At 39.2% G+C, this 24,544-nt stretch overlaps 1 protein-coding gene and 2 long non-coding RNA genes across 7 annotated transcripts in view; 1 reads left to right on the top strand and 2 right to left on the bottom strand.

Moving 5' to 3' along the window:
- Positions 1 to 3,030: 3,030 nt before the first annotated feature.
- Positions 3,031 to 3,548, bottom strand: LOC146478136 (uncharacterized). Its single transcript, XR_014865257.1, has 2 exons — positions 3,388 to 3,548; positions 3,031 to 3,312 (listed from the first exon to the last, which is right to left on the bottom strand). It is a non-coding gene; the product is annotated as an uncharacterized LOC146478136 (long non-coding RNA).
- A 20-nt stretch (positions 3,549 to 3,568) lies between these two features.
- LOC146478134 (uncharacterized) overlaps positions 3,569 to 24,544 on the bottom strand; it is a 35,943-nt gene continuing 14,967 nt past the window's right edge. For 3 of the 5 annotated variants that reach the window (XM_085112827.1, XM_085112825.1, XM_085112830.1), the window contains 17 exons: positions 23,730 to 23,759; positions 21,650 to 21,855; positions 18,818 to 18,926; positions 17,876 to 17,932; positions 14,718 to 14,829; positions 13,614 to 13,704; positions 13,333 to 13,419; positions 12,632 to 12,784; positions 11,557 to 11,686; positions 10,967 to 10,999; positions 10,145 to 10,248; positions 9,703 to 9,786; positions 7,729 to 7,868; positions 7,100 to 7,133; positions 6,444 to 6,536; positions 5,925 to 6,020; positions 3,569 to 4,951 (listed from right to left, as the gene is read on the bottom strand). In XM_085112827.1, the coding sequence (XP_084968953.1) occupies positions 4,604 to 4,951; positions 5,925 to 6,020; positions 6,444 to 6,536; positions 7,100 to 7,133; positions 7,729 to 7,868; positions 9,703 to 9,786; positions 10,145 to 10,248; positions 10,967 to 10,999; positions 11,557 to 11,686; positions 12,632 to 12,784; positions 13,333 to 13,419; positions 13,614 to 13,704; positions 14,718 to 14,829; positions 17,876 to 17,932; positions 18,818 to 18,926; positions 21,650 to 21,855; positions 23,730 to 23,759 (1,907 nt within the window). In that variant the 3' untranslated portion in view covers positions 3,569 to 4,603. The remainder of the gene's footprint in view (positions 4,952 to 5,924; positions 6,021 to 6,443; positions 6,537 to 7,099; positions 7,134 to 7,728; positions 7,869 to 9,702; positions 9,787 to 10,144; positions 10,249 to 10,966; positions 11,000 to 11,556; positions 11,687 to 12,631; positions 12,785 to 13,332; positions 13,420 to 13,613; positions 13,705 to 14,717; positions 14,830 to 17,875; positions 17,933 to 18,817; positions 18,927 to 21,649; positions 21,856 to 23,729; positions 23,760 to 24,544) is intronic. The other 2 variants (XM_085112826.1, XM_085112831.1) reach the window with 1 other exon arrangement.
- On the top strand, positions 22,965 to 24,379 carry LOC146478135 (uncharacterized). Its single transcript, XR_014865261.1, has 2 exons — positions 22,965 to 23,659; positions 23,697 to 24,379. It is a non-coding gene; the product is annotated as an uncharacterized LOC146478135 (long non-coding RNA).

The raw sequence follows: 24,544 nt of genomic DNA, 5'->3' as shown, positions 1-24,544 counted from the left end.
GGCCGTAAGTCACGCAGTGCGTGACATAGAACTTGTTTTCTTTCAATGCGTAACAGTTCTCGCCCTCAGTTCTCGCTTATTCAAATCGTGTTGCAGGAAAGGAAATGGCTTGTTTCGAGATAAACTTTTCTCTCAATGAAAAACCGATTTGTTGCCCTTCTATTCTACCCCTTTTGATCACAGCAAAAGTGCGTCTTAGTAATTTGGCAACAGTTCTCGCCCATGTCGCAATAAAGAAACTAATTAAATTTTGAATTATTTTTACGTAATGGGGTGAGAACTGTTGGAAAATAGATTTCCTCTGTGAAACACCTTTAGGAAAGCATTTCAACATGGCTATCTAATGATAAACAAAGCATTTACACGCTGCCAAAGGTAAAACATATCCAACGAACATATATAAATGACTTTTTAGTGGTGAGAACTGTGGCCGAGAACTGTGCGGACATTTTGATGACGTATTGTATCTGAGGTGCGTTTCTTACATTCCTGTCACGCACGTAGTAGTTTGTAACAATCAAATGAAAGTGTAACAGAATTCGGTGAGGGTAAAAGGCGGAAAGAGTTTGCGGAATGGCATGTGGCATGGCGTGCGGAATGGCATAATTATGCAAAATACGATTTACGCGGGGAATAAATTAACTGAAGAGCGCATCCTGTTTTCGCGCCAATTTTATAAGAGCAGCAGTTTCTTCGATGTTGCGGACTATTAAACAACCAAACAACAGATGGAGGATTAGAAAATATACGCCTGGGATAGAACATGTCTGATCGCTGGTTAGGAAGTGAGAGTGAAGAAATCGATGAAGTTTCGCATTCAAGGAACTAAGAATAAATTAAATTTCTAGTTGACAAAAAGAACGTGGCAGCGAGTAGCCTAGACAAAAAGCAACACCAGACTGGAGAAATAACATCAGTCCAAGGCCAAAACTATTATGTGAAAAATTTTAATTTAAACTCGGTCATTTTATCAGACTCTTTGACGGTTACAATTTGTACAACTCATGGGAAAAATATGTTCTACTTTTTCTCACCTTACATTTTCGTCGAGCGACGAGTACGCAAGTCACTGTTGAGCTTCTGAGCTAGCTACCTAGCTATTCAATACGGCGATTCAGGTAGCTATAGTTCAGTTACGCGTTATCGAACTAAAGATATCCGTCTTTAATTAAGGTCTTTCAGCGCCAGACGTCCCAACCTAAAATGAGATTTAAAAGCGAAAAAGCCCTAGAGCAAAAAAGCAGATGACAAGTATGGTGTCTAATTATCGACACTGGTTGTGTATAAGGTTGTGAAACTATTCTTATCACAAATGCATTTTGGTCAAATTTTTGTTCATTTTCCTGCTCATGATAAATGAATCATCGAGCATACAGGGTATGAGAATTGATCTTTTACCGAGGGTTTAAAAAAAAAGAAAAAAAATGTTTATTATTTGCCCTCGGTAAAGGATCAATCTTTGTCCTGAGAAGACTTCACGCTGCCACGTTATTTTTGTCAACTGAAGTCGCATGGAGTAAAGTGAACGTGAAATTTAATTTACTACGGATTTACTCATACAGTCGAACCTGTATATAACGGCCCTGTATTAAGCGGCCACCCTCTATTAAACGGCCACTTTTCAAAGTCCCGATTTTTTCGCTCATACAAACGCTGTATTTGTTACCTGTATTAGGCGGCCACCTCTATTAAGCGGCCGCGGCCACCCTGTAGCAGTCCTATGTTTGTCTTTCTTTGTTATTTTTACCTGTATTAAGCGGTCACCCTTCAGTGGGAACTAAGCCATATGTTATTTTATGCGGTATTTTATTGTGCTTAAAATGCGACATGTACAAAGCTGTATTAAAAAAGCTGATACTCGGCCGTTTAGTATCGTTAACACTTTTCAGATGTCCGCAATGTGCTGAAGTGTAGTGCCATATCACAAACGGTAAAACAAGTTTGTTTTGAATATGCTTCACTCTTTAGCTAGAAATTCCTCTTTACTTAGCTTGTTCCTCAGCCATGTATCGCCTTCAAAGATCACTGTCAGATGCTATAGAACATGCAGAACAACTACGGGCGTTTGCGCAGTACCATGGATAACAGGAATTGTCGCTGGCGGTGTCGACAGTTAACGACTTTGTTTAAAGTATTGATCGCTTGAAAGAGTGTTGATTGTCCTATTGTTTCCTTGCATAAAATATTTTTCTATGATACGCCATCAAAATTGACATTAGACCACGCCAAGTGAGTATTTTTAGCGATCCTGTATTAAGCGGCCAGTTCCTCAAGTCCCGAGCGCGGCTGTTATATACAGTTTCGACTGTAGTTCCTTGAATGCGAAAACTATAAACAGTTTTCATCGCTTTCTTTACCCTCACTTCTTCCAAATCAACAATCAGATGATCAAATCCTCGAATTGTTGTTAATATTTAGCAAGAGTCCGCAGCATCAAAAAAGCTGCTGCTCTTATAAAATTGGCGCGAAAACATGACGCGCTCTTCAGTTAATTTATTTCCCACGTAAATCGTATTTCGCATAATTATGCCATTCCGCACGCCATGCCACATGCCATTCCGCAAACTCATTCCTCCTTTTACCCTCACCGAACAGAATTCTTTTCGTTTCTCCCGCGAGAAAGACCGCTTTCGTGTGCCGTGGTTCAAAGACAACAAGTTCCTATTTAATACAAATATTAATACTCAATGCATTGTCCTTTTGGTCATCCATAGTGACTATAATGTTATCGATTTTTCTTTAGAAGATGGTAACAATTCCCAATAGCATTAACATGAAACACAAATCGGCGGAAAAAAATAGTGAACAATGTTTTTCAATCGAATTGAAGTTCACATGCAAAACTTCGGACAAATCCGAGCAAACTCGGAAAACGGGCTGAAATTCGACATAAGTCGGCTATGCTCCCAGCCCTTCAATTGTCGTTTGCCAATCGAAACAAAGATTACCCCGAATCACAGGCGTACCAAAAACACCGAGGCTTCTCACGACAGTAAAACGAGATGACACGTTTAATAATATCACTGTGGGTACAGGTTAAAATATTTATTGAATTGTTTTCATTATTATTAATTTTTATAATTATAATATTAGAATTATCATTTCAGTTATATCTGTCCAATTCTCCAAAGCTTAAAGCATGTTACCTGGTCACCACTGTTACCTCGAAGACACCAGTGGTTTGTTCCAAATAATTTACACTACTTACAGGTCTATTTAGTTGGTTCCCTAATTGCTATTACTTTGATTATGGCTACTGTAACAAGTACATGTACAAATGACGATTGGAAAGACCAGATGTGTAAAATATCTCTCTCCTGAAATTTCATCATCACGCTGTCACATTAAGGCATATCGAGATGCGTTCACTTGGGAGGTTGTTTGGACGCCTCCTGAAATTTCGCAAAATATAAACTTTCGGGCGGTTTTACGCCTTTCAAGATATACTAAATTTTGGAGGAAAAATAAAACGCAGGAGTCAGTTGATATTTTAGAGCGGTTTTCAATCGTGTCGAAAGTTCGCGTTTGCTTTTGTTTTGCTTTACTGTGCTGTGTACACATATATGCATTTTTCGCGCATGACGTCATTAACCGTACTTACTTCGAGTTCTGATTGGTTCTTTGAAAGGAAAAAGAGATTATTTAAATTATTAGCTGACTGTATTGTACAGGCTTTGTCGATTTTTGCCCCTCCCTGACTTTTTTATATCGATAGCATACCATTTGTAACAAAAATTGCAAAACGGTAACAGAGAACTTATGTCATTCAAGAAAGGTACAGCATGCAGTTATAATTTATTTGAATAAAATATTTAACCCTATATCGAAATTCTCCAGAATTTTTGGCATTAATGGCCAACATTTCTTGTATGCCAATAACAAATCAACACAGTAGCGTTTATTTCACCAAAATGGTTTCACTTTGCTGATATCAGCACATCACATTCAAGGCTGGATGTATACAAGCAAGTGTGCATTGGACAAGTTTTATATTTTCGTGTACACGACAAAATTGTCAAGTTTTTCCTTGCGAAGTCTCCTTGTTCAAAAACCCTCGTTCCAGTTTTCGAACAAGAACAAGAAGATGTGCTCAAACTTTACACACGATCAAGTCAAACTAGTCAAAACACTCGTCAAGGAATCCAACTTGCTCGAGTGGAACTAACCCAACTAACGTTGCAAGATATATGTATTTAGCTATTTCAAATTCAAATACTTTCTTTAGCAATATAATTGTATATTTTACTTACTGGGGTGCTCGATGAACTCCGGATTTGAAGGGTATCGATTCCGATTGCCCGATTGCTAAAAACAAGGTTAAGCTGATCCAGGATATAGGAAAAAAATAGACAGTGTTTTAAGCCATTTTTTAGACTTTTCGTGATTTTTCACCTTCGCTTAGCGGAGAGTAAACAAAGACCGAAAGAATTAGAAAGATTGAAAGCGTTCGTTGACATGAAGTTTTGGATCTGAATCGGTCAGCTTTCGAACGACCGAGACTGAAGTGTTGTTTATTGTTTTTGGACGTCGGGAAAAGTAACACTTTTTATCCCAATTCCGTCGCATACTTCATCCCATCAAGGAGCCCTCCAAGGATGAGCCTTCAGTTCTGCTTCCCAGTGTAAAACGACAGCGCATCTCTCCATGCGCAGGCTTCTTCGGAGTTTACTGCCTTTAGGTTCCAGTCTCTTTCGTCGGTTTTCACAACAACCACGCACGGTTCATTGGCGTCGATTTGCACGGGACAGCCTCTCAAGTAGATGGAGTTGATTGGCTTGCCGCCATCGGGTTTCTTGTAATAGTACAGGTATCCCGCTTCTGTGAGCTCAAAGTACCTGTAATCCCATTTTGGAGATTGATGTTTGCCTCCGCTCAACTTTTCTAAGAAACCTTGCTTCGTGGGTTTGGGACCGGCTCGCACTGACGGCTTCGATGGTGACTTGCTGCTCAGCTGAAAGAGTAATTTACGACAAACTTACTCTAATTTTTCTAGGATTGTGGGCGAAATAAAACTTCGGAAGTTTGAATGACCGTAAAAGCCAAGAACTTGGAAAAAACTGCTAAAAATGATAGCCATGAACAGATGATAAAAACAGAATACGAGAGGTCGCGCTTTCCCGAAAAACGAGAACACGCGAGTGCGTGGAAAATCACCACGCGTCGCGTTTCAACGCGATGTTCGCACCCGCGCGTTGTCGTCACGTGACTCCTTGAGAAAAAGAGGCCTCGGAAAAACAAAACTCGAAGAAAGTAAGTGGAGTACCTCTTTTATCTTATACTTCCCGATCTCTTGAACTAGCTTGGAACCCAAGCATTGATGGCAGTATATTTAAACACTATTATTTTGCCCTGGATATGTCGAAGACTTGAAAGTCGAACTATATTCTCCCCCTCACCCCTCCCCCAACACCAGATGGTTTTCCAACAATTTTATCCCCGCTATGTACATAAGAAACAGGAGCCTGATTATGGCTCCTGATAAGAAACTAAACCGAACCATACGAAAATTCTGTATCCTAAAGGAGAAGTTTCATGGGGTTTTTGACCTCTTTTGTTAAAAATCAGTGGTGAAATAAACCTTCACTTAGCTATTAAATAATTCTAGAACAACACACACAACTCAATTCTTGAAAGCAACAACAACTCGTGATCTGTTCTAGCGCATTTGGAAACAAAAATGCGAGAACTTGAAAAACGCTAGCCTAACATTTTTCCAAGTTTCAATCCATTCGGACCTTCTCTGTTCCTCGGCAGAGGCACTAAGCGACAGTTTTATTGCACTGGGGTGATAATTTATAACAAAACTAAACAATTACTTTTTGGTTTCCGTTGACAGACAAAAATTTTTGGGTTTTGAAGTGATATCAAATTCGCGTGACACTCATTGACAAGATTTGCCTGTAAGGGGCGTACGTAACTGATACCTTTTTGTGAATAACCGGGGGTGGTCCATTAGTCGTATTCTGATCTTTGTTAGATGGCTTCACTTCCAGGATCACATTTCTGTTCCCTTCTGACGGCTGTAAATTAAATTTAAAGTGTTACCGTACACATGACCTAAATTCGACCATTCTCTTGGAGATTATCTTTCATTTTGGGTGTGTTTTAACTATTTTCTTCGCAAAAAACATAATTTATATTGCACTTTTTAATAAACATCATTTTCCATGACTTTCCATGACCCACACCTACATTTCATGACTTTCCAGGCCTGGAAAATGAAATTCTAAAATTCCATGACTTTCCAGGTTTTCCATGACCCGTACGAACCCTGGTTATTTTTTTCTCTAATAACTCTTCCTCGTGTTTAATATATCACTTAAAATTGTCTGGAAAACTTTCTTTTAATTTCTGTTTTGAAAGGCCAAAACCGCAGAAACCAAACAGCACCGTTTGATCGATCAATGTGCATTTGGCAGGCATTGATATTATACGTCACTAACCTGTTGATCCTGACCGGTTTTACCCGCATCAACACTGTCCTGAACGGTTGACGTTGACGATGAAGAGCTCATGGACGCTACTGAAATCGTGTCCTGATAGAACAGATAAAGAAAAAGAATAACTGTTACTGCTGAGGGCCCAACGGGGTGCACCGGCCTAAAATCCATAGCACTTTTTCTTCTTAGCGGAGCGTTAAGAAGAAAAAGGCCATATTAATCGGGAAGCAGGGATGGTGCCGTGGTGAGAGCACTCGCCTCCCACTAGTGTTGCCTGGGTTCGATTCCCGGACTCCGCGTCATATGTGGGTTGAGTTTGTTGTTGGTTCTCATCCTTGCTCCGAGAGGTTTTTCTCCGGGTATTCCGGTTTTCCCCTCTGCTCAAAAACCAACATTTCTAAATTCCAATTCGATCTGAAAAGTGTCCCTCAATTAGCAATGACACTTAAATAACCTGACTTATTTTTTTATTTTTACTCCAGGGGTTAAACAAACAGTGACATGTCGTTTCTTTTGCAAACGTTATACTTCGCCTTGTGACATAAAACAACGCAAAACTTGATGTATGTAATATGTATGTAATAAAAAAAACTGAAGAATTTCCAATCTATATATCTTTCCTGCTAACAAATTTTATGGTGGAGAACATGACAACTCACCTCCGTTGACTTTTGTCTTTGACTAATAGCTTCCCTGAGGAAAAAAAAAGAAAGAAACGAAAACTATGATAATGTGCCTATGTTAAATTTAATACAACGACGGTAGCTAGAGATGTCATTAAACGACTCGCTTTATTTATTTATTTTTTAACTTAAGGGAGAATTCCGGAAAGTAGACTGCACAGTGATGCAAACAAAATCATCGAATCACCATGTCCCTTTAAATGAGTGAAACCGAGTGCGACACGTTTGTTTCAATTACCTGGTAAGCTATTCGTTACTCTATTTTAGTGGTTTTCTTTTACAAAGTGACCGTTTAGAAACATCTTGTTGGTCATAGAGGTCAAAATTACAGTCACTGTGGGAAGCACTTTTGGGACCTTGACAAGTGACCGCCTAATGCGGTGCCGTTTAATACAGGTTCGACTTCAGTTTGTTTGCACGTTTTTTCCTTGTGGTTTGATCTCGGGTTTGATTGATTGCAGAACAATGAACATTTGGTTTTTTTAAGTCGAACAGTAATTGAGCCCTTCGAATGTGATGCCAACACAAGGCACCTTAAATCGCACCTCAGCTGAGCCCTTATACTTTGACGCCCGCATACTAAAGCACCTTACAGCATAACTCACTTGAGCCCCTCTAGTTTGATGCCCTTGTGGTGTTTGCTTCCCTGTGTTTCTTTCAAGGCCTTTTTGAACTGAGTCGCAAAACTGCTGATAGCGCCAAAGAGTTCCTCGGAATCACTACTCTGTGGTTCACCAAAGGAAGCCTGAAAACAGAAGGACAAACGGCTATAACAGAAGAACGGCCATGCCTAAATCAATTATTTTTTTCACTGTCTATCCAGGCTAAATTACTAGTTGTTAGAGTTTGAACAGTTCCCAGTTGAAATACAATACAACAACGATACAATTCAAGGCTGTATCTAATCATCTGCTGATTTATTCATTTATTCATTTATTTCATTTATTCGTTATTTATTTATTTATTTATTTTTTTTTGGCCCAAAACATTAGCATTGCGGAAGAAATTACGCGCGTCAAGGCTAATTTACAACCACTGATTAATCAGATGATAGAGCGGTTTCCAATTGCGTGTCGTAAAACGGAACCAAAGTAATTACTCTGGCCAATCGCAACAGATGTAAACAACACAACGAGCCTATCAGAATTCGAAGCAAATACATGTAACTGTTGCCAAGCGCGGGAAAACGCGTGCGGCGAAAACACGATTGGTTTTGGTTTGTATTCCCATTGGTTGAGAAAATGGCGTGAATTTTGTTAACCAAAACCAAAGCAAACGCGAAATTACTTTCGACACTCAACTGAAGAAAATAAAGGCTGGTTTCCATATGATCGCGGATCGCAGATCGCAGATCGCAATAAGGTCTGCGATCGTCTGCGATCATATGGAAACATACTTCTGCGATCGTCTGCGATCCTGCGATCGTGATCGCAGACGATCGCAGAAGATAGAACCATGTTCTATCTCCTGCGATCGTTTGCGATCCCCTGCGATCAATTGCCATTGTGCGATCATATGGAAATCAAAGTTTTGCGATCCGCGATCGAAACGCATCCCATAATATTTCGGGTTCTCTCCCACGATTCAACGCTCGTGTGTTTGATGGTAGGAACGGTCTACGTAGCGACAATCATTTCGTTGTCATTTCGAGGAATTTATGGAGGAAGTTGCTCGTTATGAATGTGTTTACAATCGCAGCAGAAAAGATTTTAAAGACAAGAACAAAAAGGCCAACTGTTGGGACAAAATCGGGCAGAAGTTTTATTTATCGGCCGGGGAAGCGGAGGCCAAATTTCGCAACATAAGAACTGCGCACGGTCGTTATCGAATCCAAAACCGATGTTTTCGACGGTTTTAGAGCTGACGAAGACTCGCTTCATGACAAAAAGAAGAAGTAAATTTGCTTGCGGCAAAATTTCTGCTCTTCCTCGTTCGCGATGTTGTTTGCTTTTCAGCCTACAGCGCGTGTATATTTGACATTTCCGCTCACCAAAACGTATGGCTACGGTCGGCTCTGCGATCGATGCAATTATATGGAAACAGCCTTTTTTGCGATCGTCTGCGATTGTTTGCGATCTGCGATCTGCGATCGCCTGCGATTTATATGGAAACTAGCCTTTAGATAAAACATGGTTCTATCTTCTGCGATCGTCTGCGATCACGATCGCAGGATCGCAGACGATCGCAGAAGTGTTTCCATATGATCGCAGACCTTATTGCGATCTGCGATCCGCGATCATATGGAAACCAGCCTTAAGTGAGCGAACAAAGATCGGCCCGGTTTTATAAAAATCTGTGAAAAGAATCAGGGCGAATTTCACCCCGCACTATACCAAGAGGAAAACAAATAGGCCGACAAGCTCAAACTTGAGTTGCAAGTTGCAGTAAACATTGCCTCGCGTAACAGACAGTTAACATCACCTTTACTTTTGAGACTAAACCGAAACCTCTCTAGTTCTCGAGAGTAAAAGCAATTCAACATGGCAGTCGTTTTTCTCATTAAGCTGCGTCTTGTCTCTTTTCTATGAACAACAACAAAAATCTAACTCTGCAAATCTGGCAGGCTTCTGTTTGCTTACCAAAACCTTGCTGTAGATCTGCTTCATCTGTTTGCACTTGTCACACAAGTCGTTCAGCTTCTCTTCATATTCAGCAACAAATGACTAAGTTGTTGGAGAACCGTTAAAGGACAATATACCCTTTCAAAAATCTCAAGTATCAACATACAAATTCTCCTAACTCTCCTTCACATATTTCCTATAATACTACTTGAAAGAATTTGTCTCAGTTATCCTTGGTGATCATGACCTGTATGTTTGATCAAGTAGTCATTTTGATGGTTTGCATGTGACGTCATGGCGGTCATGTTGGTGGACAGGAACAATACGATTTTTCTCCTCCGGGAGTTCACTTCCATTTTTATGCAAACTTTGTGAACAAATTTTCTTTTGTTTTGTCCACCAACATGGCGGCAATGCAAACCACCAATGGTTAGGAGAAATTCGATGATGTAAAGGATACTTCCACATCATTATGTAGTTTTACATCTTGGGGATTTGTCTGGCTTCGCTTCAACAACAGCTCACTAGAGTGCTTCTTTATTTTGAGCAGATCTTTTCTCATCACTGCAAGACAACGTAATGTTTAAAACACGAGCAGCAGTGTTTTATCGGGATTTAAAACCACGAGGCGCAGCCGAGTGGTTTTAGACCCGATAAAACACGTGCTGCGAGTTTTTTGAACTGCTTCAAAAACATTCCTGGAAAAGCGTGTGTCAAGAGAGTTCATAACAATGATGCTTTTGTAAACGTTGGAAATTAGCATACGAGAAAAACATTAAACACCGCAAACTAATAAGGAGGAGGTTTTATCGTGTTTTAAAACCACTGCACGTGATGTTTTATTGACCATTTGACAGGTCAATGGGCTTATGAATTATTAATGAGGTTTTGAAACGATGATAAAATTTAAGAACGGTGCCTCCTTATACAGAGTTATTTTGAAGGAAAATACTCTGTAAGCGGTGAAAAAGGCGGGGGAAATATCATAAAAACAATGGAAACACAAATCGTTTTCAAATACAGGAAAATTGTTTATGACCATAAAAAATGATGCAATCGATAGCAAACACCAAACGCGGGACACCAAAGTTACGATTGCTCTCCAATTGGTTAAGATCTAACTGAATTTATACATATTACCATTGTCATGTATTAAACGCGAAAGGGGAGAGGGGACAAAGCTTCTCCCACCCATCAGTTCTTCTCAGTGTTCCCACCTCACTGCACTCACCCCACCCCCCTCATACCACCCCGGTTCCATGCAAATGGAAATTTTCAGTACCTTCTACTTCGGCAAACAAAGCCTTGGATGAACCTAAAGAAAAACAAAGCGAAAATAATGAATAGCTTAAATGTCAACAACATCAACTCACTGCAGTTTAAATGTCAAGTACACTGCCTCTGATACAAAAACTTCCGTCTGACTATCTCCTAAAGATTATTTCTTCCCGGCCCTTCTAATCCTGAAGAAACAGAGAAGATATCTTTCATTTGCTTCAAAAAACAACCCAAGCAAAATTAACCGTTATTCCACATACTTCAAGAAACACGGCTACTCATTGTAATTCATTAAACATCAAACATTATTATTAAGGACTTATCAATACTTAGAACTGCCTGAAAACCCAAGGTAATATTTTCCACATCACACGTACAAAACCTTTTTGGGAAATCAAAGCGGCATTTTCTACAAATACTATGAACTCCTTTAGTCACGAGCAAATATGTTAGCTCATTAACTCCGCTAATTTTCAAAAGGTTCCTTTCAACAAAGCGTTTGAAAAGTCGGTGGACATCGAAACATGCAATATCCATGATTTCTTTCACTTGTTGTCTTGGTAACGTTCTTACACTAATCACTTCGTTACTCACACGCAGCGGCTTTGGGTACGCTTTTGAGTTCGTCTGGAAAATTGAGTGCATCGGGATTGGACTGCTGGAGCTGAAGGATTAGGAACTTTAACAGATTGTACTTCTTGTTATTTCCTCGGATATCTGCTAACTGAATATTATGGAATAAGAAAATCAGAATGGCCGCTTTAAATAAAATTTAAGATGTATTTCAAAATTATTTTAATATAGTTGAGTAGAGTAACAAATGCCAGCAGTCAGAGGAGCAATTGAAAGTTAAATATGAGAATCACATACAAATTTATTCTGATGATGATGATGATGATGTCAAAGATAACGATCATGTGCTGCTGACGGTGATGATAATGATGATGATCACGATTTGCAGTGTATCCAATAGATGGCTGTTCACCACCAAAAAAATCCTAATTAAATCGCTCAAAAATACCAAATTTACATCTGAAAATCCCAACAAATTACATGTTTTTTGTTTTTAGTTTATTCAAAAAGCCTTGAATGCATCTAAGGAACTTAACGATTACTAGCAGACAATACCTAAAGGGAGCTGGGATTTCATTAAGATTTTGAACAAGCAGGCTAACTATCTTGCCTGGGCACCTGGCCAAAATAGTTAAACTTGGATATGCTAGCCACTTTGCCCAGTGGCTAGCTCGTAATAAAAGCCCCTGGGGGAATGTGCCCTGGTGGTGCTTTAAAACATTATTAATGTAAGGCTTTCTAAAATTCCTTCACTATTTTTTCCCAATGATTCGTTCAAAATATATGTAATGTTTCATATATTTACATTCATTTATTCATCCTTTATGGGTATATTACGAATTCACAATATGACCAGCTCCCAGTTGGCTTGATAGCTCAGTTGGTAGAGCACTGCACCGGCATCGCAGAGGTCACTGCTTCGAATCCCGTTAAACTCTGAATTATTTTCAGGCTTTCTTTTCGCAACTGCTTAATTTGCGTAGTAACTGCGAGGATCTTTCTTCTATTTGATCTTTCATCCGCAATTCAAAATACATGTTTCATATATTTCCATTCATCAATGATTGGTTTGTTGGCTGCAAGGGACTTTTCCTACCTTGGGTAATGAGTGTAACCTAAATCCATAAGCCCCTCCTCTGTTACTCCCGCTGTTAAGAATATTACCAATGGACAGCACATACTCCAACACAAGCAAGAAATTCTTGCTGTTGTAAAGCTCCTGACACGCTTGCAGCAAGTTATTCACATTCTGAAAATAATGTGACAGACATCAAATAAGACACAAGAGCCAAATAAGATTGGATACAGAGTAAAAACCATTTGCATAAGTGATTTCGGCCACGCAGACGTTACTTCGCGGAGAAAACCACAGAAGCAGCCTAACAGATGTCTTCTGCTTTCTGCTGTCTAAGGCCCTATCCACACTATATGCGCTTTCGTTTGAAAACTTATCCTTTTGTATACGTTTTCGCTTATCGTCCACACTAAAAGGTTCGAAAACGCTGCTCACTGAAAATGGAGACTTTCCAAACCGATATTAAAAGGAGAGACTTCTGAAAACACATCGGTTTTAGCATGACTTTTGAAAACCACGACGTAAACATGACAAAGGTTCCAGTCCAAATCCGATCACCTACACATGCACAAGCCCAGGTCCCACTCGGTTTTATCATTTTCGCGCGTTTTCGTGTGCAAACGATACGAAAACGGTGGTGTGGAAGAAAATACTTTGCGACATTTGCAACGAGATGTAAACGGAGACTTTTGAAAACGTCGTAATGTGAAACATATACTTACTGGAGCAAGGTCTTCAAACTGCGTTGGAAACTCCATAATAACCAGCAGTAGATCAAGGCGTTTCTCCACGTCATTTATCTCACAAAGCTAATGGAGAGAAAGAAATAATATGGCAACATAAATTAAAGAATATATAAAAAAAATAAAAAAAACAGAAACACTGGCATTCAGTACCTTTACTGTATTGGTCAATTCCTAACCTGAGTATTCCCTCATATATATATATATATATATATTGTATAAATTGTTCTTAGGCGATGCCATAACGAAAAAAAGTTCACCTTCATCATGAACTGGTCCTCAGGTACTAACGTACTTGGGTCGTCTTTGTAGTTCTTGTACATCTCGGCCTCTTCAGTTGACGGGAGAAATCTGATATTGAATTTTAAACAGACCTCATGAGAACCTGTTCACAATAACCACATATCAACAAGACTGATAATTACTCTGAGGTGCAAAGCAATTCTCAATAATCAACTTTTTTCTGTTATCACTTCATAAGAACATAATTTTGATCTTCACTAAACAGGCTACGGAGAGGCTTGAAATCAGTGCTTTACTAAACATCCAAGACTTTACGTTTTCTCAGTTCCAGAGCTTGCACAAGGAGTGTGTTTAAACTATTCAAAACTCCCGTTGTTTGAGTAAAGAATTAAATTGACGACAGTCACGGTAATGGACAACAAACAAAACAGTCGAAAAGTTAAAATACGTATAATTTGATAGAAACTTATAACTAATCATTAAGTGTCGAAAGTGATTGCGCGTTTGCTTTGGGCTTGCATTATTACGCTCTGTGATTGGTTGACAAAACTCGCGCCTTTCAACCAACGAGAAGCAAAAGCAAAACCAATCGTGACTTGCTCGCATGTATTTTCCCGCGCTTGGTACGGGTGACATGAATTCGCTTCGGGTTGATTGGTTCATTGCACTGTTTACATTTGCAGTGATTAGCCAGAAGGGAGCTTAAGCAACGACAACAGCAACGGCAACGACAACACCGCAAAACAACAGGTGTAATGAGCCAAAACAATCGCTCTGCACGCGCGTTTTACATTTTCGTACATTTCTTTGCCGTCCTCTACAAAACAACAACGTGAAATGACCACATTTAAGGTTTTGTAGAGAATGTCAACAGACGACGGTGAATTTTTCATTTTCTTTCTTAACTTGTACGCCACTCCTACCAATTTGGTTACTGGATAGTTCGCCATTTTTGTAAAAGTTCAGCGAGTTGAAATAATCGCGAAGTAGCACAAATGATATAAAGTTATATTTTCAGGTGACGTTTTCGTTGCCGTTGCCGTCGTCGTTTCTTAAGCTCCCTAGAGTTATCATTCAGGTTTCAATTTTACGACGCTCAATTGAAAAGCGCTCTTTAATACCTTTTCAAAGCAATCACATGATCCATGGGTAACGCTCCATCTTCTTCTCTGAACACACCCAGCTTTTCGTCAAGCTCTTTTATACTGAGTTTAAATCCACTCAAGAAAATTCCTGTTACATCAAAATGAAGCTCACGTCAATGTCGCGCAAGAATTATGGAAAACTGAAATAGTCATTACCTCAAATATCTTAAACAAGTTGAAATTACGATATAACATTATACTGATTCCAGTTTCTGATTGAAGGGAAGTGGTAGCAATCTTTGAAACACTATATAAGGGGGTTCGTTTCTAAAGCAACTGTGGTGAAACGAATGTTTTGTTTTAACAACAGAGTTGATAACTAAAGGTAATTTGGCCACCGTAAAGAGATTCGAGTGCTGACGTTTGGAGCGTTGGCCCTTCATCAGAGGCTTCGTCTGACAAAGGGCCAACGCTCCAAACGTCAGCACTCGAATCTCTTTACGGTGGCCAAATTACCTTTAGTTATCAACTCTGTTGTTAAAACAAAACATTCGTGTGAAACACTATACTGAGTAAAAAAATTACTGTTTTCAGTCCAAATCGGTGATCATAGGAGACGTCTAAGTCTTTGCTTCGTTCACCTTTGCCACGACTTTCTTAAAGAGACAGTGTCACCTATTTTTAGTGTAACTATGAATAGCCAAAAAAACGTATTTGTTTCAATGGAATCGTTAAAATAATGGTTAAGGATACTTCCTGGGTTCGCGGGTGTCCTTTGGAAAAAAAATCGTACGCGTGCAAGTTTTAATAAACCTCTAACAAACTATATATCATTATAAAGCTTAATAACTGTAGTTTCCTATAAAAAATATAATTTAGCGATCTTTTCCTTTTTTAAGTGCCAGGAGCCAGTAGAACCACGAATCGACCGATGGTCGTTCCATTGAATTAATCGGTTATCGAACGCCGCGCGAAGGAGGAAATCGCTGCACAGTGTTATTCACAAGGTATCAATCAACAAAAAGGTGTCAGGCTTTTTCGAAATTCTGATTGGTTATTTAGATATCCACGTCTAAAGTTTGAGTAGCAAAAAATATTTGAGTCGTGTTGCGTAAACAGTCGCAACGGGAAAAATATTTTGAAAATCAAAATTCCCTGACACGTTTTTGTTTGTCATTATTCCTCGAATCTTCTGGCCAAATTTCACGACAATCCGTCAAAACACATACCCTATTAATTCGTTCAAAGTCGACATACTCTGCCAAAATTCAAGTGCGAGTTTTCGCTCGATAAAGGTTTGCAAGAAAAACAAGCCTCCACAGGAGATTATGACACCTCATTAGGTGGCGAGCAAATCGAGCAACAGGACCCCATGGCGTCAACAACAACAGAATTTCGCGGAAAAAGTATCGCGTTGCAGACACGTTTTAGACTCCGCTGTTGTGATCGAGCGAGATGGGGAAAGTGGCGAAAGGAAAACGTAAAAATCAACCAGGAAAACGGGGAAAAACCAAGGCTAACGAAACCAGAAGCGGGTCAGCGGAGAGTTTGCCAAACTGTGCACTCCTCGGAGGAGTGCACTGATAACAGAGATGAAATCTATTGGGTGGGTTTTTCGTTTTGATTGCGTGTAATGTAATTTACGCTTCAACCCAGGCGCTTCAAGCTAAAGCGATTATTCATTTCGTATCAAAGGAAATGTATAATGAAAGAAAATCGCATTTTTACTGTTATTTAGGTACGATGGTGATTTCTTCGTAAGAAATATTCAAGATAGCGTGGAGCGGAGCAAAAAGCAAGAGAAAGGGCCATACAGAACGCGCTATCTCCAGTATTACACGTGGGCTGATACGCTTCTATTGAGTTCTATTTCATCGGTCTAATTCTTGCTGATTTTATTCCAATGTTTTATTACAAACGCGCAGTAAAACGTTATTTGGTTTTATCTCGCTGCAGAAGAAAGAAATCGGCCCGGAGGATGCAGAATATGATATTTGATATTTTCACAGGACGCTTGCAAAGTTACCCTGCAGGACTTTTCCACGGCAATCGACCTCTGTGTACTTGATCCAATAACAGTGGATTAATTTGAAGGCCGCTGCTCCAGTTCTTCGTGATCAACTTCGACAGAACCTTCAACGTCGACTAGAGTTTCTTGGTCGAACCAAGAGCCTTTGTTGCTCTCTGCAAGATCACGTTTTCGATCTTCGCTGAATTCTATCTTTCCCTTTTTCTTATGCCCTGGCTTCTTCCGGGATTTTATCCACAGGAACTTTCCGTTTTTTGATGACTTTTCCATGTGGGAAGTGCCGGCAAAGAATAGAAAATTTGAAGTGAGAAATTTTCTGCAGGCGAGATGTAAACAAAATATGCTTATTTCTGAAATACGAGCTCCCGGATGAAGCGTTTGCCGCGAAAATTCCTCTGGGGCGTCTCGCACTAAGAAGATTATGACACCTTTTTTATTTATTTACTTTTAGATGGAAATACGTTTTCCTAAATATCTCGCGCGCTTTTTAATATTTTTCAATTTTTTTTTCAGTAAATGTTAGATAAAATCCCCAAATTCTATTTGGTCGAAAAAAATGTTTTTTCCCTTTTTTACCCTATCGAACCCAGGAAGTACCCTTAAGTTTTGTTTACAACAACCCTACTAGTGCACCGAAACTACCATTAATCATGTTCGGCTGCGGATAGCTAGGATGGAAGTGGATTGCAACTTGAAAAAATTGGCCAACTTTTTCAAGTTCTTCCTGTGTATTTCAGAGAAGTCGCTGAAACTGATTTTAATTTGTTTTTCCTGGGAGAAAACCTTAATATTTTATTCCCGGTGCTGTAAGAGCAATGTCATGTTACAAACCAGCTTCTTCGTAAAATATTTCGGCAGTTTTGACCAATATACAACAAAATCGCCGTGACATTGCTCCTTTAACATTATTGTTCTCACTATGCTTTTTCAACTCCCTACACCTCCCTCGTCCTACAATCACTCAAACCCCCACAACCCTCTCCCGAACAACATGTCTCTATGGGAAATTAAACACAGTAATGTTTATTCAGTTCTCTGTGGATGGTAAGAATCAGCTGAAACACTTCGTTTCTACGAATTAAAACTGCAACAGTAATTGTTGTATGTAGCTCTTGGTGGCACCAAATGAATATAATTATTCTAAACTTCAAGCATGAAACCTTACCGAGATTTTGAGCTCTTTTCGGATCCAGCAGTGTCTTTGCAGAAGGCTTTGTCGGCGCTAAAAAGGGCAAATGAACATCCGAGAATGGTAAAATTCACCCAAAGTAATACTAAATATGTTGTTCGTTTGGCAAATTGGTAAAAAGGGGGCTTAAAACTGAACTAAAAAAACTTAAAAAGTTTCCCAAAGTTTTAAACCGTATCTCTGGTTCTTGTCCCCCGAAGCAGGAGAAGCAGAAATACGGTTCGAAAATTTGCAAAACTTTTTCAGTTTTTTAGATCAGTTTTAAGCCTACTTTTTACCAATTTTAATACTTAATATATTATACACAATAAAACAGGTGGAAGAACTGAAAGCGCTCTAGACCATCTAAAGAAAAATACCAAAAAAATAAAGAATCATGGCGAGCACAAACGAGATGTTGGTCATGTAAGTTAATGTGACAAGATGCCAGATGACAAGAAATAACAATGATATGTAGGATTGACTTTTTTTCATTTACATTATTTTATTTTATTTTTAATTTACACACAATAAAGCGGTTTCCAATTGAGTGTCGTTAAACCAAAACCAGAGTAATTACTCTGACCAATCGAAACAGATGGAAACAACACAACGACCCAATCAGAATTGGAAGCAAGTACATGTAACTGGCGCCAAGCGCGGGAAAACGCGTGCGGCGAAAACACGATTGGTTTAGGTTTTGTTTCTCATTGGTTGAGAAAGTAGCACGAGTTTTGTTAACCAATCACAGGGCGTAGCAATCCAAACCAAGTAAACGCGAAATTAGCTTTGACTCTCAATTGAAAACCGCTCTATCGTATTGTTATCATACCCGTCTTCGCGGCAATTAAAATGAAATAGGCATTTAACTGGAATTTCTTTGAATAGTAGCCATCTTAGTTGAAGGTATGTCAAGATTCGTCCTGCAAATGTACTCACCTGAATTTAAAGCTTTTTCCTTTTCCTCAATCTGAAACATTTCTTCCAGTAGCTCCAAATTTATACTCTTGGTACGATCTGAGGCATTCATCCAAACTGAACTGGACACCTGGTGGCAGACGATCAACACAATTACATGTAGGTTCCCTAAAATTTTCGGCAATTTAAACTTTCAGCTTAAAGGGGCAGTATTATGGGAGATCGATGGGAGCAGGCTTATAGCCAGGCGGCCGTCCAGCCGTCCAAAGGACGGCCACTTCTCAGAAATGGGAGATTTTCGACGGCCTGTTTTGGGCGGCCATTTACGAACTTCTGTGCTTAATGTAACAAAACATTGTCTATAAATTAATAAAACTTACATTCCTTTTTGCTCTCAAGATTTGTTTTAGTGATGCTGTCGTATTTTTCTTCTATATTAACACTTTTTTTAGCGAGTTTCCTTTCTGTTTTGATCAAATGAAACAAAGTTGAGCGAAGCGATTTCACAGGCAAAGCCGCTGTTCAGTGATATTGGCTTACCAAGTCGTCCCCAGGCTACTTTGCCGGCTGCTATAAATAAATACGCGCGTTGGTGATTATTTATGAGGATATGAGCCTTGATTCCAATTAAAGACGTCCACTACGAGGCAGCTAGAGTAATTTTCGACCGTCAACCGCGAAGAATATAAAATCCAAATAACGCACAATTTAGGCCCATAAGCAGTTCGACAATATAGGTCTTATATTGGTTTATTAAACTGACTTACAGTTGTAATTGAGTAGATTTGTTTTCTTCGAAAAGGTCTTAGGCTTTGCACTACCAATTGTCTGAATGTAAATAATGACTACACAACACATAAATTAAAGTTCTTTACTGAAAATAATAAAAGATGTTGCATTTCTGAGAATTTGGGAGACTGGCACTTGTAGACCAGAATGCAGCTCGACCAACAAAGCCATGCATATCTGTTCTTTCGTGTAAATCATGGCTTGACGACTTCAAATTTCAATCACTCTTTATAACAACTGGAGTTCCTGTCCCAAATATAATTCAATGTTAAACAAGGTAAGTTGAGGAAAGGATAGCTTGGTAAAATTATCAAGGAAAAACAGCGGTTTGATAGGTAAATTGAAAGACTTTTACAGCTGTCAGAATCGCGGAAACCACGTCTAAGAGGCTTCAATTTTTCAAAATTTTCTGGGGGGGCATGCCCCCAGACCCCCCTAGCAGCATGGCGCCTGCGGCACCATGCTATGTGGGCCTTCGGCCCACATAAAATTTGGACTCCCACTTTCAAAATCCTGGCTAAAAGCCTGGATGGGAGATATCATGATTTTGGGCAAAAATTCACTAAATTTAAACTTTGAACACCGTGTTAATTAATTTCTCAATCGCTAATTTAAAGAAATATTAATAATGATTCTAAGACGAAAGGTTGAACCAAAATATAGTACAACCGGCGATTTTGAGTGCGTTACAACAGCAAAATTTAAAAACATCCGCCAGACGTTTTCAAATTTGAACCCCTCTCTATCTTGGTCATCTGCCGGCGAAAACATCCTTGGATAGTTTCTTTGCATTCTGATAGTCTTTTAATGGAATTTTGTCATTATATCTTGGCTGCTATCAACCGAATAGCGTCTTTCTGATTTTCGATGTGTTACTAAAAATAGCGTGATACTGTCCCTTTAAGGATCAGAGATCAAACTGCGTCATCTTACACAAATTCCCCTATGAGAAGGCCAGAGCATTGCTTTGATGTCGAGCGCCCCTGTTTTAGCTGTCGTAACACTACACGTACTTCAGATGCATCAATATCTTAATAGACCCTTCTCCAAAATGGCGACAAAAGATTTGAATGAGTTAAAACTGAACTGAATGAAAAACTGATACCAGCACTGGAAAGATCACCTTTACTTTAGTAACCCTGGAAGGTTTCAGCATGTTAGGTGTTATATCAGCTTTGGAAATGTAAGATGAAATTTGATAAATTTACAGACGTTTGTATGACTCGGGGTATACGTCATAGCCCCAGTCATACAAACGACTGTAAATTTTTCATTTTTCAACTTACATTTTCTCAGCTGATATTACACCTGATATGCTGAAACTTTGCAGGGTTACTAATATAAAAGTGCTCTTTCTAGTGATGATATACGTTTTTAATTTTAACTTATTTAACAACAAGAAAACTCTTCGCAAACCTTGTGGATATCTTAACAAAAATACAATTAAATCTTGCTGACTTTTCAATGACTTGAAGATAATTTAATTTAGAATTTCCCTCAGCTGATACAATCTTCCCTACTTTTCCTGACCTTAAAAGAGATCTGTTTTTCCCTGACTTGAAGATAATTTAATTTATAATTTCCCTGACCCTGATGCATAATTCCCTTTATTATTCCACTATTATGTCGTTTCATCAAATAAGGTCAAGAGAACGCGCAAAATACAAGGCTGTAATACACTGTAATGTCCCGGTTTGACCGGTTTACAACAGAGTGAATATGGGCAACGACATTTCACTGGCTTTCTGTGTTGTTTACGTCATTCGCATGCGGCATTTACTGATAGATAGCTGGATGGACAGATAATGCCGGCTGTATTTCAACACTCTTACCAGAAAAGAGAAACCAAAATAACAAAATCGCTCATTGCTCGTATTTTTCCTCTGGCTCGGAAAAATACTCCGCAACTCGCAAAATATCCGCGCGTATTACATGTAAAGCCATCGAATAAGATGTATGACCTTTACAAAATATCCGTTTTTCCTTGACTTTGCCCTGTCCGTGGCAACCCTGAATTGTTATAAAAATTTACATTACACAAAGTAATTCAAAACGCTACATTACCAGTTGAGCTGGAACTTTGTTCCAAAAGAAAGGCCTCAGCTTGACCTTGGATTGGACTGCACAGGTTCTTGAAGAAATGCCACCAATAGGTGGGGGTGGGGGCACTCCACCTGTAAGGAGGGGTGGGGGTGGGGGTGGTGGTGGATTGCTTCCAGCGGCAGGTCTTGTCTCTTCCAACACTTCAGCATCCCCAATCTCCTCAGACGCTTTAGAGAAAAACAATGGATAAAAAGAGAATTAGAGTGATGGTAACATTGTTATAACCAAATCTGTAACTATAAACGTACATTAATAGCTATAAAATTAACGCACATGAGCAATTAGCCAGTGATAGGGCCTCTCACATTTTCAAACGTCTGCAGAATTCTGAACACTGTCGTGCCTTATTGTCATTAGATTGTTTCCATATTTTAGATCACGCCTCTACCATTTTCCAACTCAAGATAAAAGAGGCTTTTCATATTACAACCGTCCTTGAATCAACAATTACACCCCGTAAATCTAAAATTATCCTTATAATTCTCACGTCACGTTTCATGTTCATTTTGTTGTAACCGTTTATCATAATTAGCATTTTTGTCTACTTATTATAAATTCAACTTCAAACACTTTGTACATTAAGTAACTGAAGATGACTGAAGTCTCTGTCGAAACATGTTTTGCAAACTTAAACGTTTTGCCGTTTTCTTTAAACTTTAAAATTAACATTCGTTTTAAAACGCTTCCTTGAAACAAGCTTCCATGTTAATAAAATTTTCACTGTTGTTCATATTAACATTTCACAACAATCCTAGAGTACGGGCAGTCTCTCTTTTGCTCGAAAATCCGCGGAGAAAAAAGTAAAAAAACTGAGTGAGGACAATTTTGTGTTCCTCTCCACGGATTTTTCAGCAAAAGACAGACTGTCCGCAGTCTACAATAACCTCGGAAACTACAGGTAGCAATTATTATTATTGACAGAAATACCATGGTATTTTTAAATTATATTTCACAGTTGCTCCCCAATGCTTGAACACTATTTTCTAAGTAGATTGCTTAACGTTTCATTTTATCATTTTTTAAAGTAGTTTTTGTATCATTACAAGCACGAATGAAGAAAAAATGGAAAAAGGAAAACAGATAGTAAAAAACGGAAAGGCATGAAGGTTAGTAACCAATAAGAATTCAAAATACATATTTTTTTGCACAATACTTTCACTAAAGGCTGGTTTCCATATGATCGCGGATCGCAGATCGCAGATCCCAATAAGGTCTGCGATCGTCTGCGATCCTCTGCGATCCTGCGATCGTGATCGCAGATGATCGCAGAAGATAGAACCATGTTCTATCTTCTGCGATCGTCTGCGATCAATTGCAATTGTTTGCGATCTGCGATCCGCGATCATATGGAAACCAGCCTTTAGATAGAACATGGTTCTATCTTCTGCGATCGTCTGCGATCACGATCGCAGGATCGCAGACGATCGCAGAAGTAGTTTCCATATGATCGCAGACGATCGCAGACCTTATTGCGATCTGCGATCTGCAATCATATGGAAACCAGCCTTAACATCAAAGCCACTTATGGGTGAAAGAGGAGGATTGCTTGATTTGGACAACTGCACTGGCCACGTCAACGAAATTAAGAGGACTCAAACACAAGCACAATGAAGATAAGAAAAGTCAGCCATTGTTGCTTTTCCAATTAAGTTCTGAGTGTTGGAAAATGTCACCTAAAAAAGTGGTGAAGGCTTTGTATCTCAACAGGCTAGTCAAGAGTTTGGTCACCTTGCCAGATTGGTTCGAGGGGTAAAAGGCCTTTTTAACCCTAACCTCCTTGTTGGGTTGGATGGTGTGCTTATTACTCATTCCATTGAGAATGAGCAGAATACAAAAATTTCTAGTTATAAGCAGTATTTAGACTTAATGCACAACTCTACAAGGAAATTACGACGTGATTACAGAGCTTCATTCAGCCAGCCAGCCAGCCATAAGTTAGAGCATATAAATTACTGTATGTTACATATGACCGTTAATTTAAAAGTCTACATACAGCTTAGCGATTAAGAATTTAGGACCTCTGGTTGACAGAGCAACATACCAGGTGAAAGAGTCCCTGAAGGTAGCACTGCTTCAAGACAAAGAGAAACGTAAATAGCATTAAGTTGTAGAAACAAAAAAGAAAAGGTAAGGAGTTGAGGTCAGTTAAGATGCTAAAAACACAAGGTTTAGAATATCAGTTGTGAAAGTGAGAAACATTGAAAGTGAATTGATAGCTCCCTTGTTTATGGCCAGTGATCAGGCAACCTTGTCAAGGAAAGCACTTTACTGTTGTTTCAAATAAGGAGAGCTTAGATTGTTCACAGTCCCCTATCTTTCCATGAAATTTTCTAGACTCGTACGCTTCGTTCGAACTCCCGCAATCTTGGTTTATAACGGTGAAGGCAACCTGGGGGGTGTCTAACCTACCGAGGGGAGCGGGATGTGGCAATCAACATACCCTGACTGGAACCCCCCTCAGTAGTTTAGGCACTCTCCCCAAGTTGCGCTCGCCTTTACAAACTAATATGGCGGGAGTTCAACCGAAGCGTACGAGTCTCAAAAATCCCACAGAAAAATAGGGGACTGTGAACAGTCTAAGAAGAGCTGGTCAAGCTGCAAAACGTGGAAGTTGGGTGAGTCATGCTATTGAGTTTTCAGAGATGCCACACTTCAAGGATTCTATGAGACAGGGTAGCTAACTTGAAAGTTTAAGAACAAAACCCCACGTGAGACCATTGAAGTGAAAAATGTTTAACTACCAATTTCTTGATCTACCATGCACTGTTTTTAATTAAGGATGAAATTTTGTTCAATTGGTCATATGCAAACAACAATAAAAAGCTTGATGGATAAGATCACCTGACCACCAGCAAA

The sequence above is a fragment of the Pavona decussata genome, unplaced genomic scaffold, assembly GCF_977016875.1.
Source record: "Pavona decussata unplaced genomic scaffold, jaPavDecu1.1 SCAFFOLD_67, whole genome shotgun sequence".
NCBI classification, from domain to species: domain Eukaryota; kingdom Metazoa; phylum Cnidaria; class Anthozoa; order Scleractinia; family Agariciidae; genus Pavona; species Pavona decussata.
Note: the sequence above shows the minus strand (reverse complement) of the source record. Positions and strands in the feature narration are given on the sequence as shown.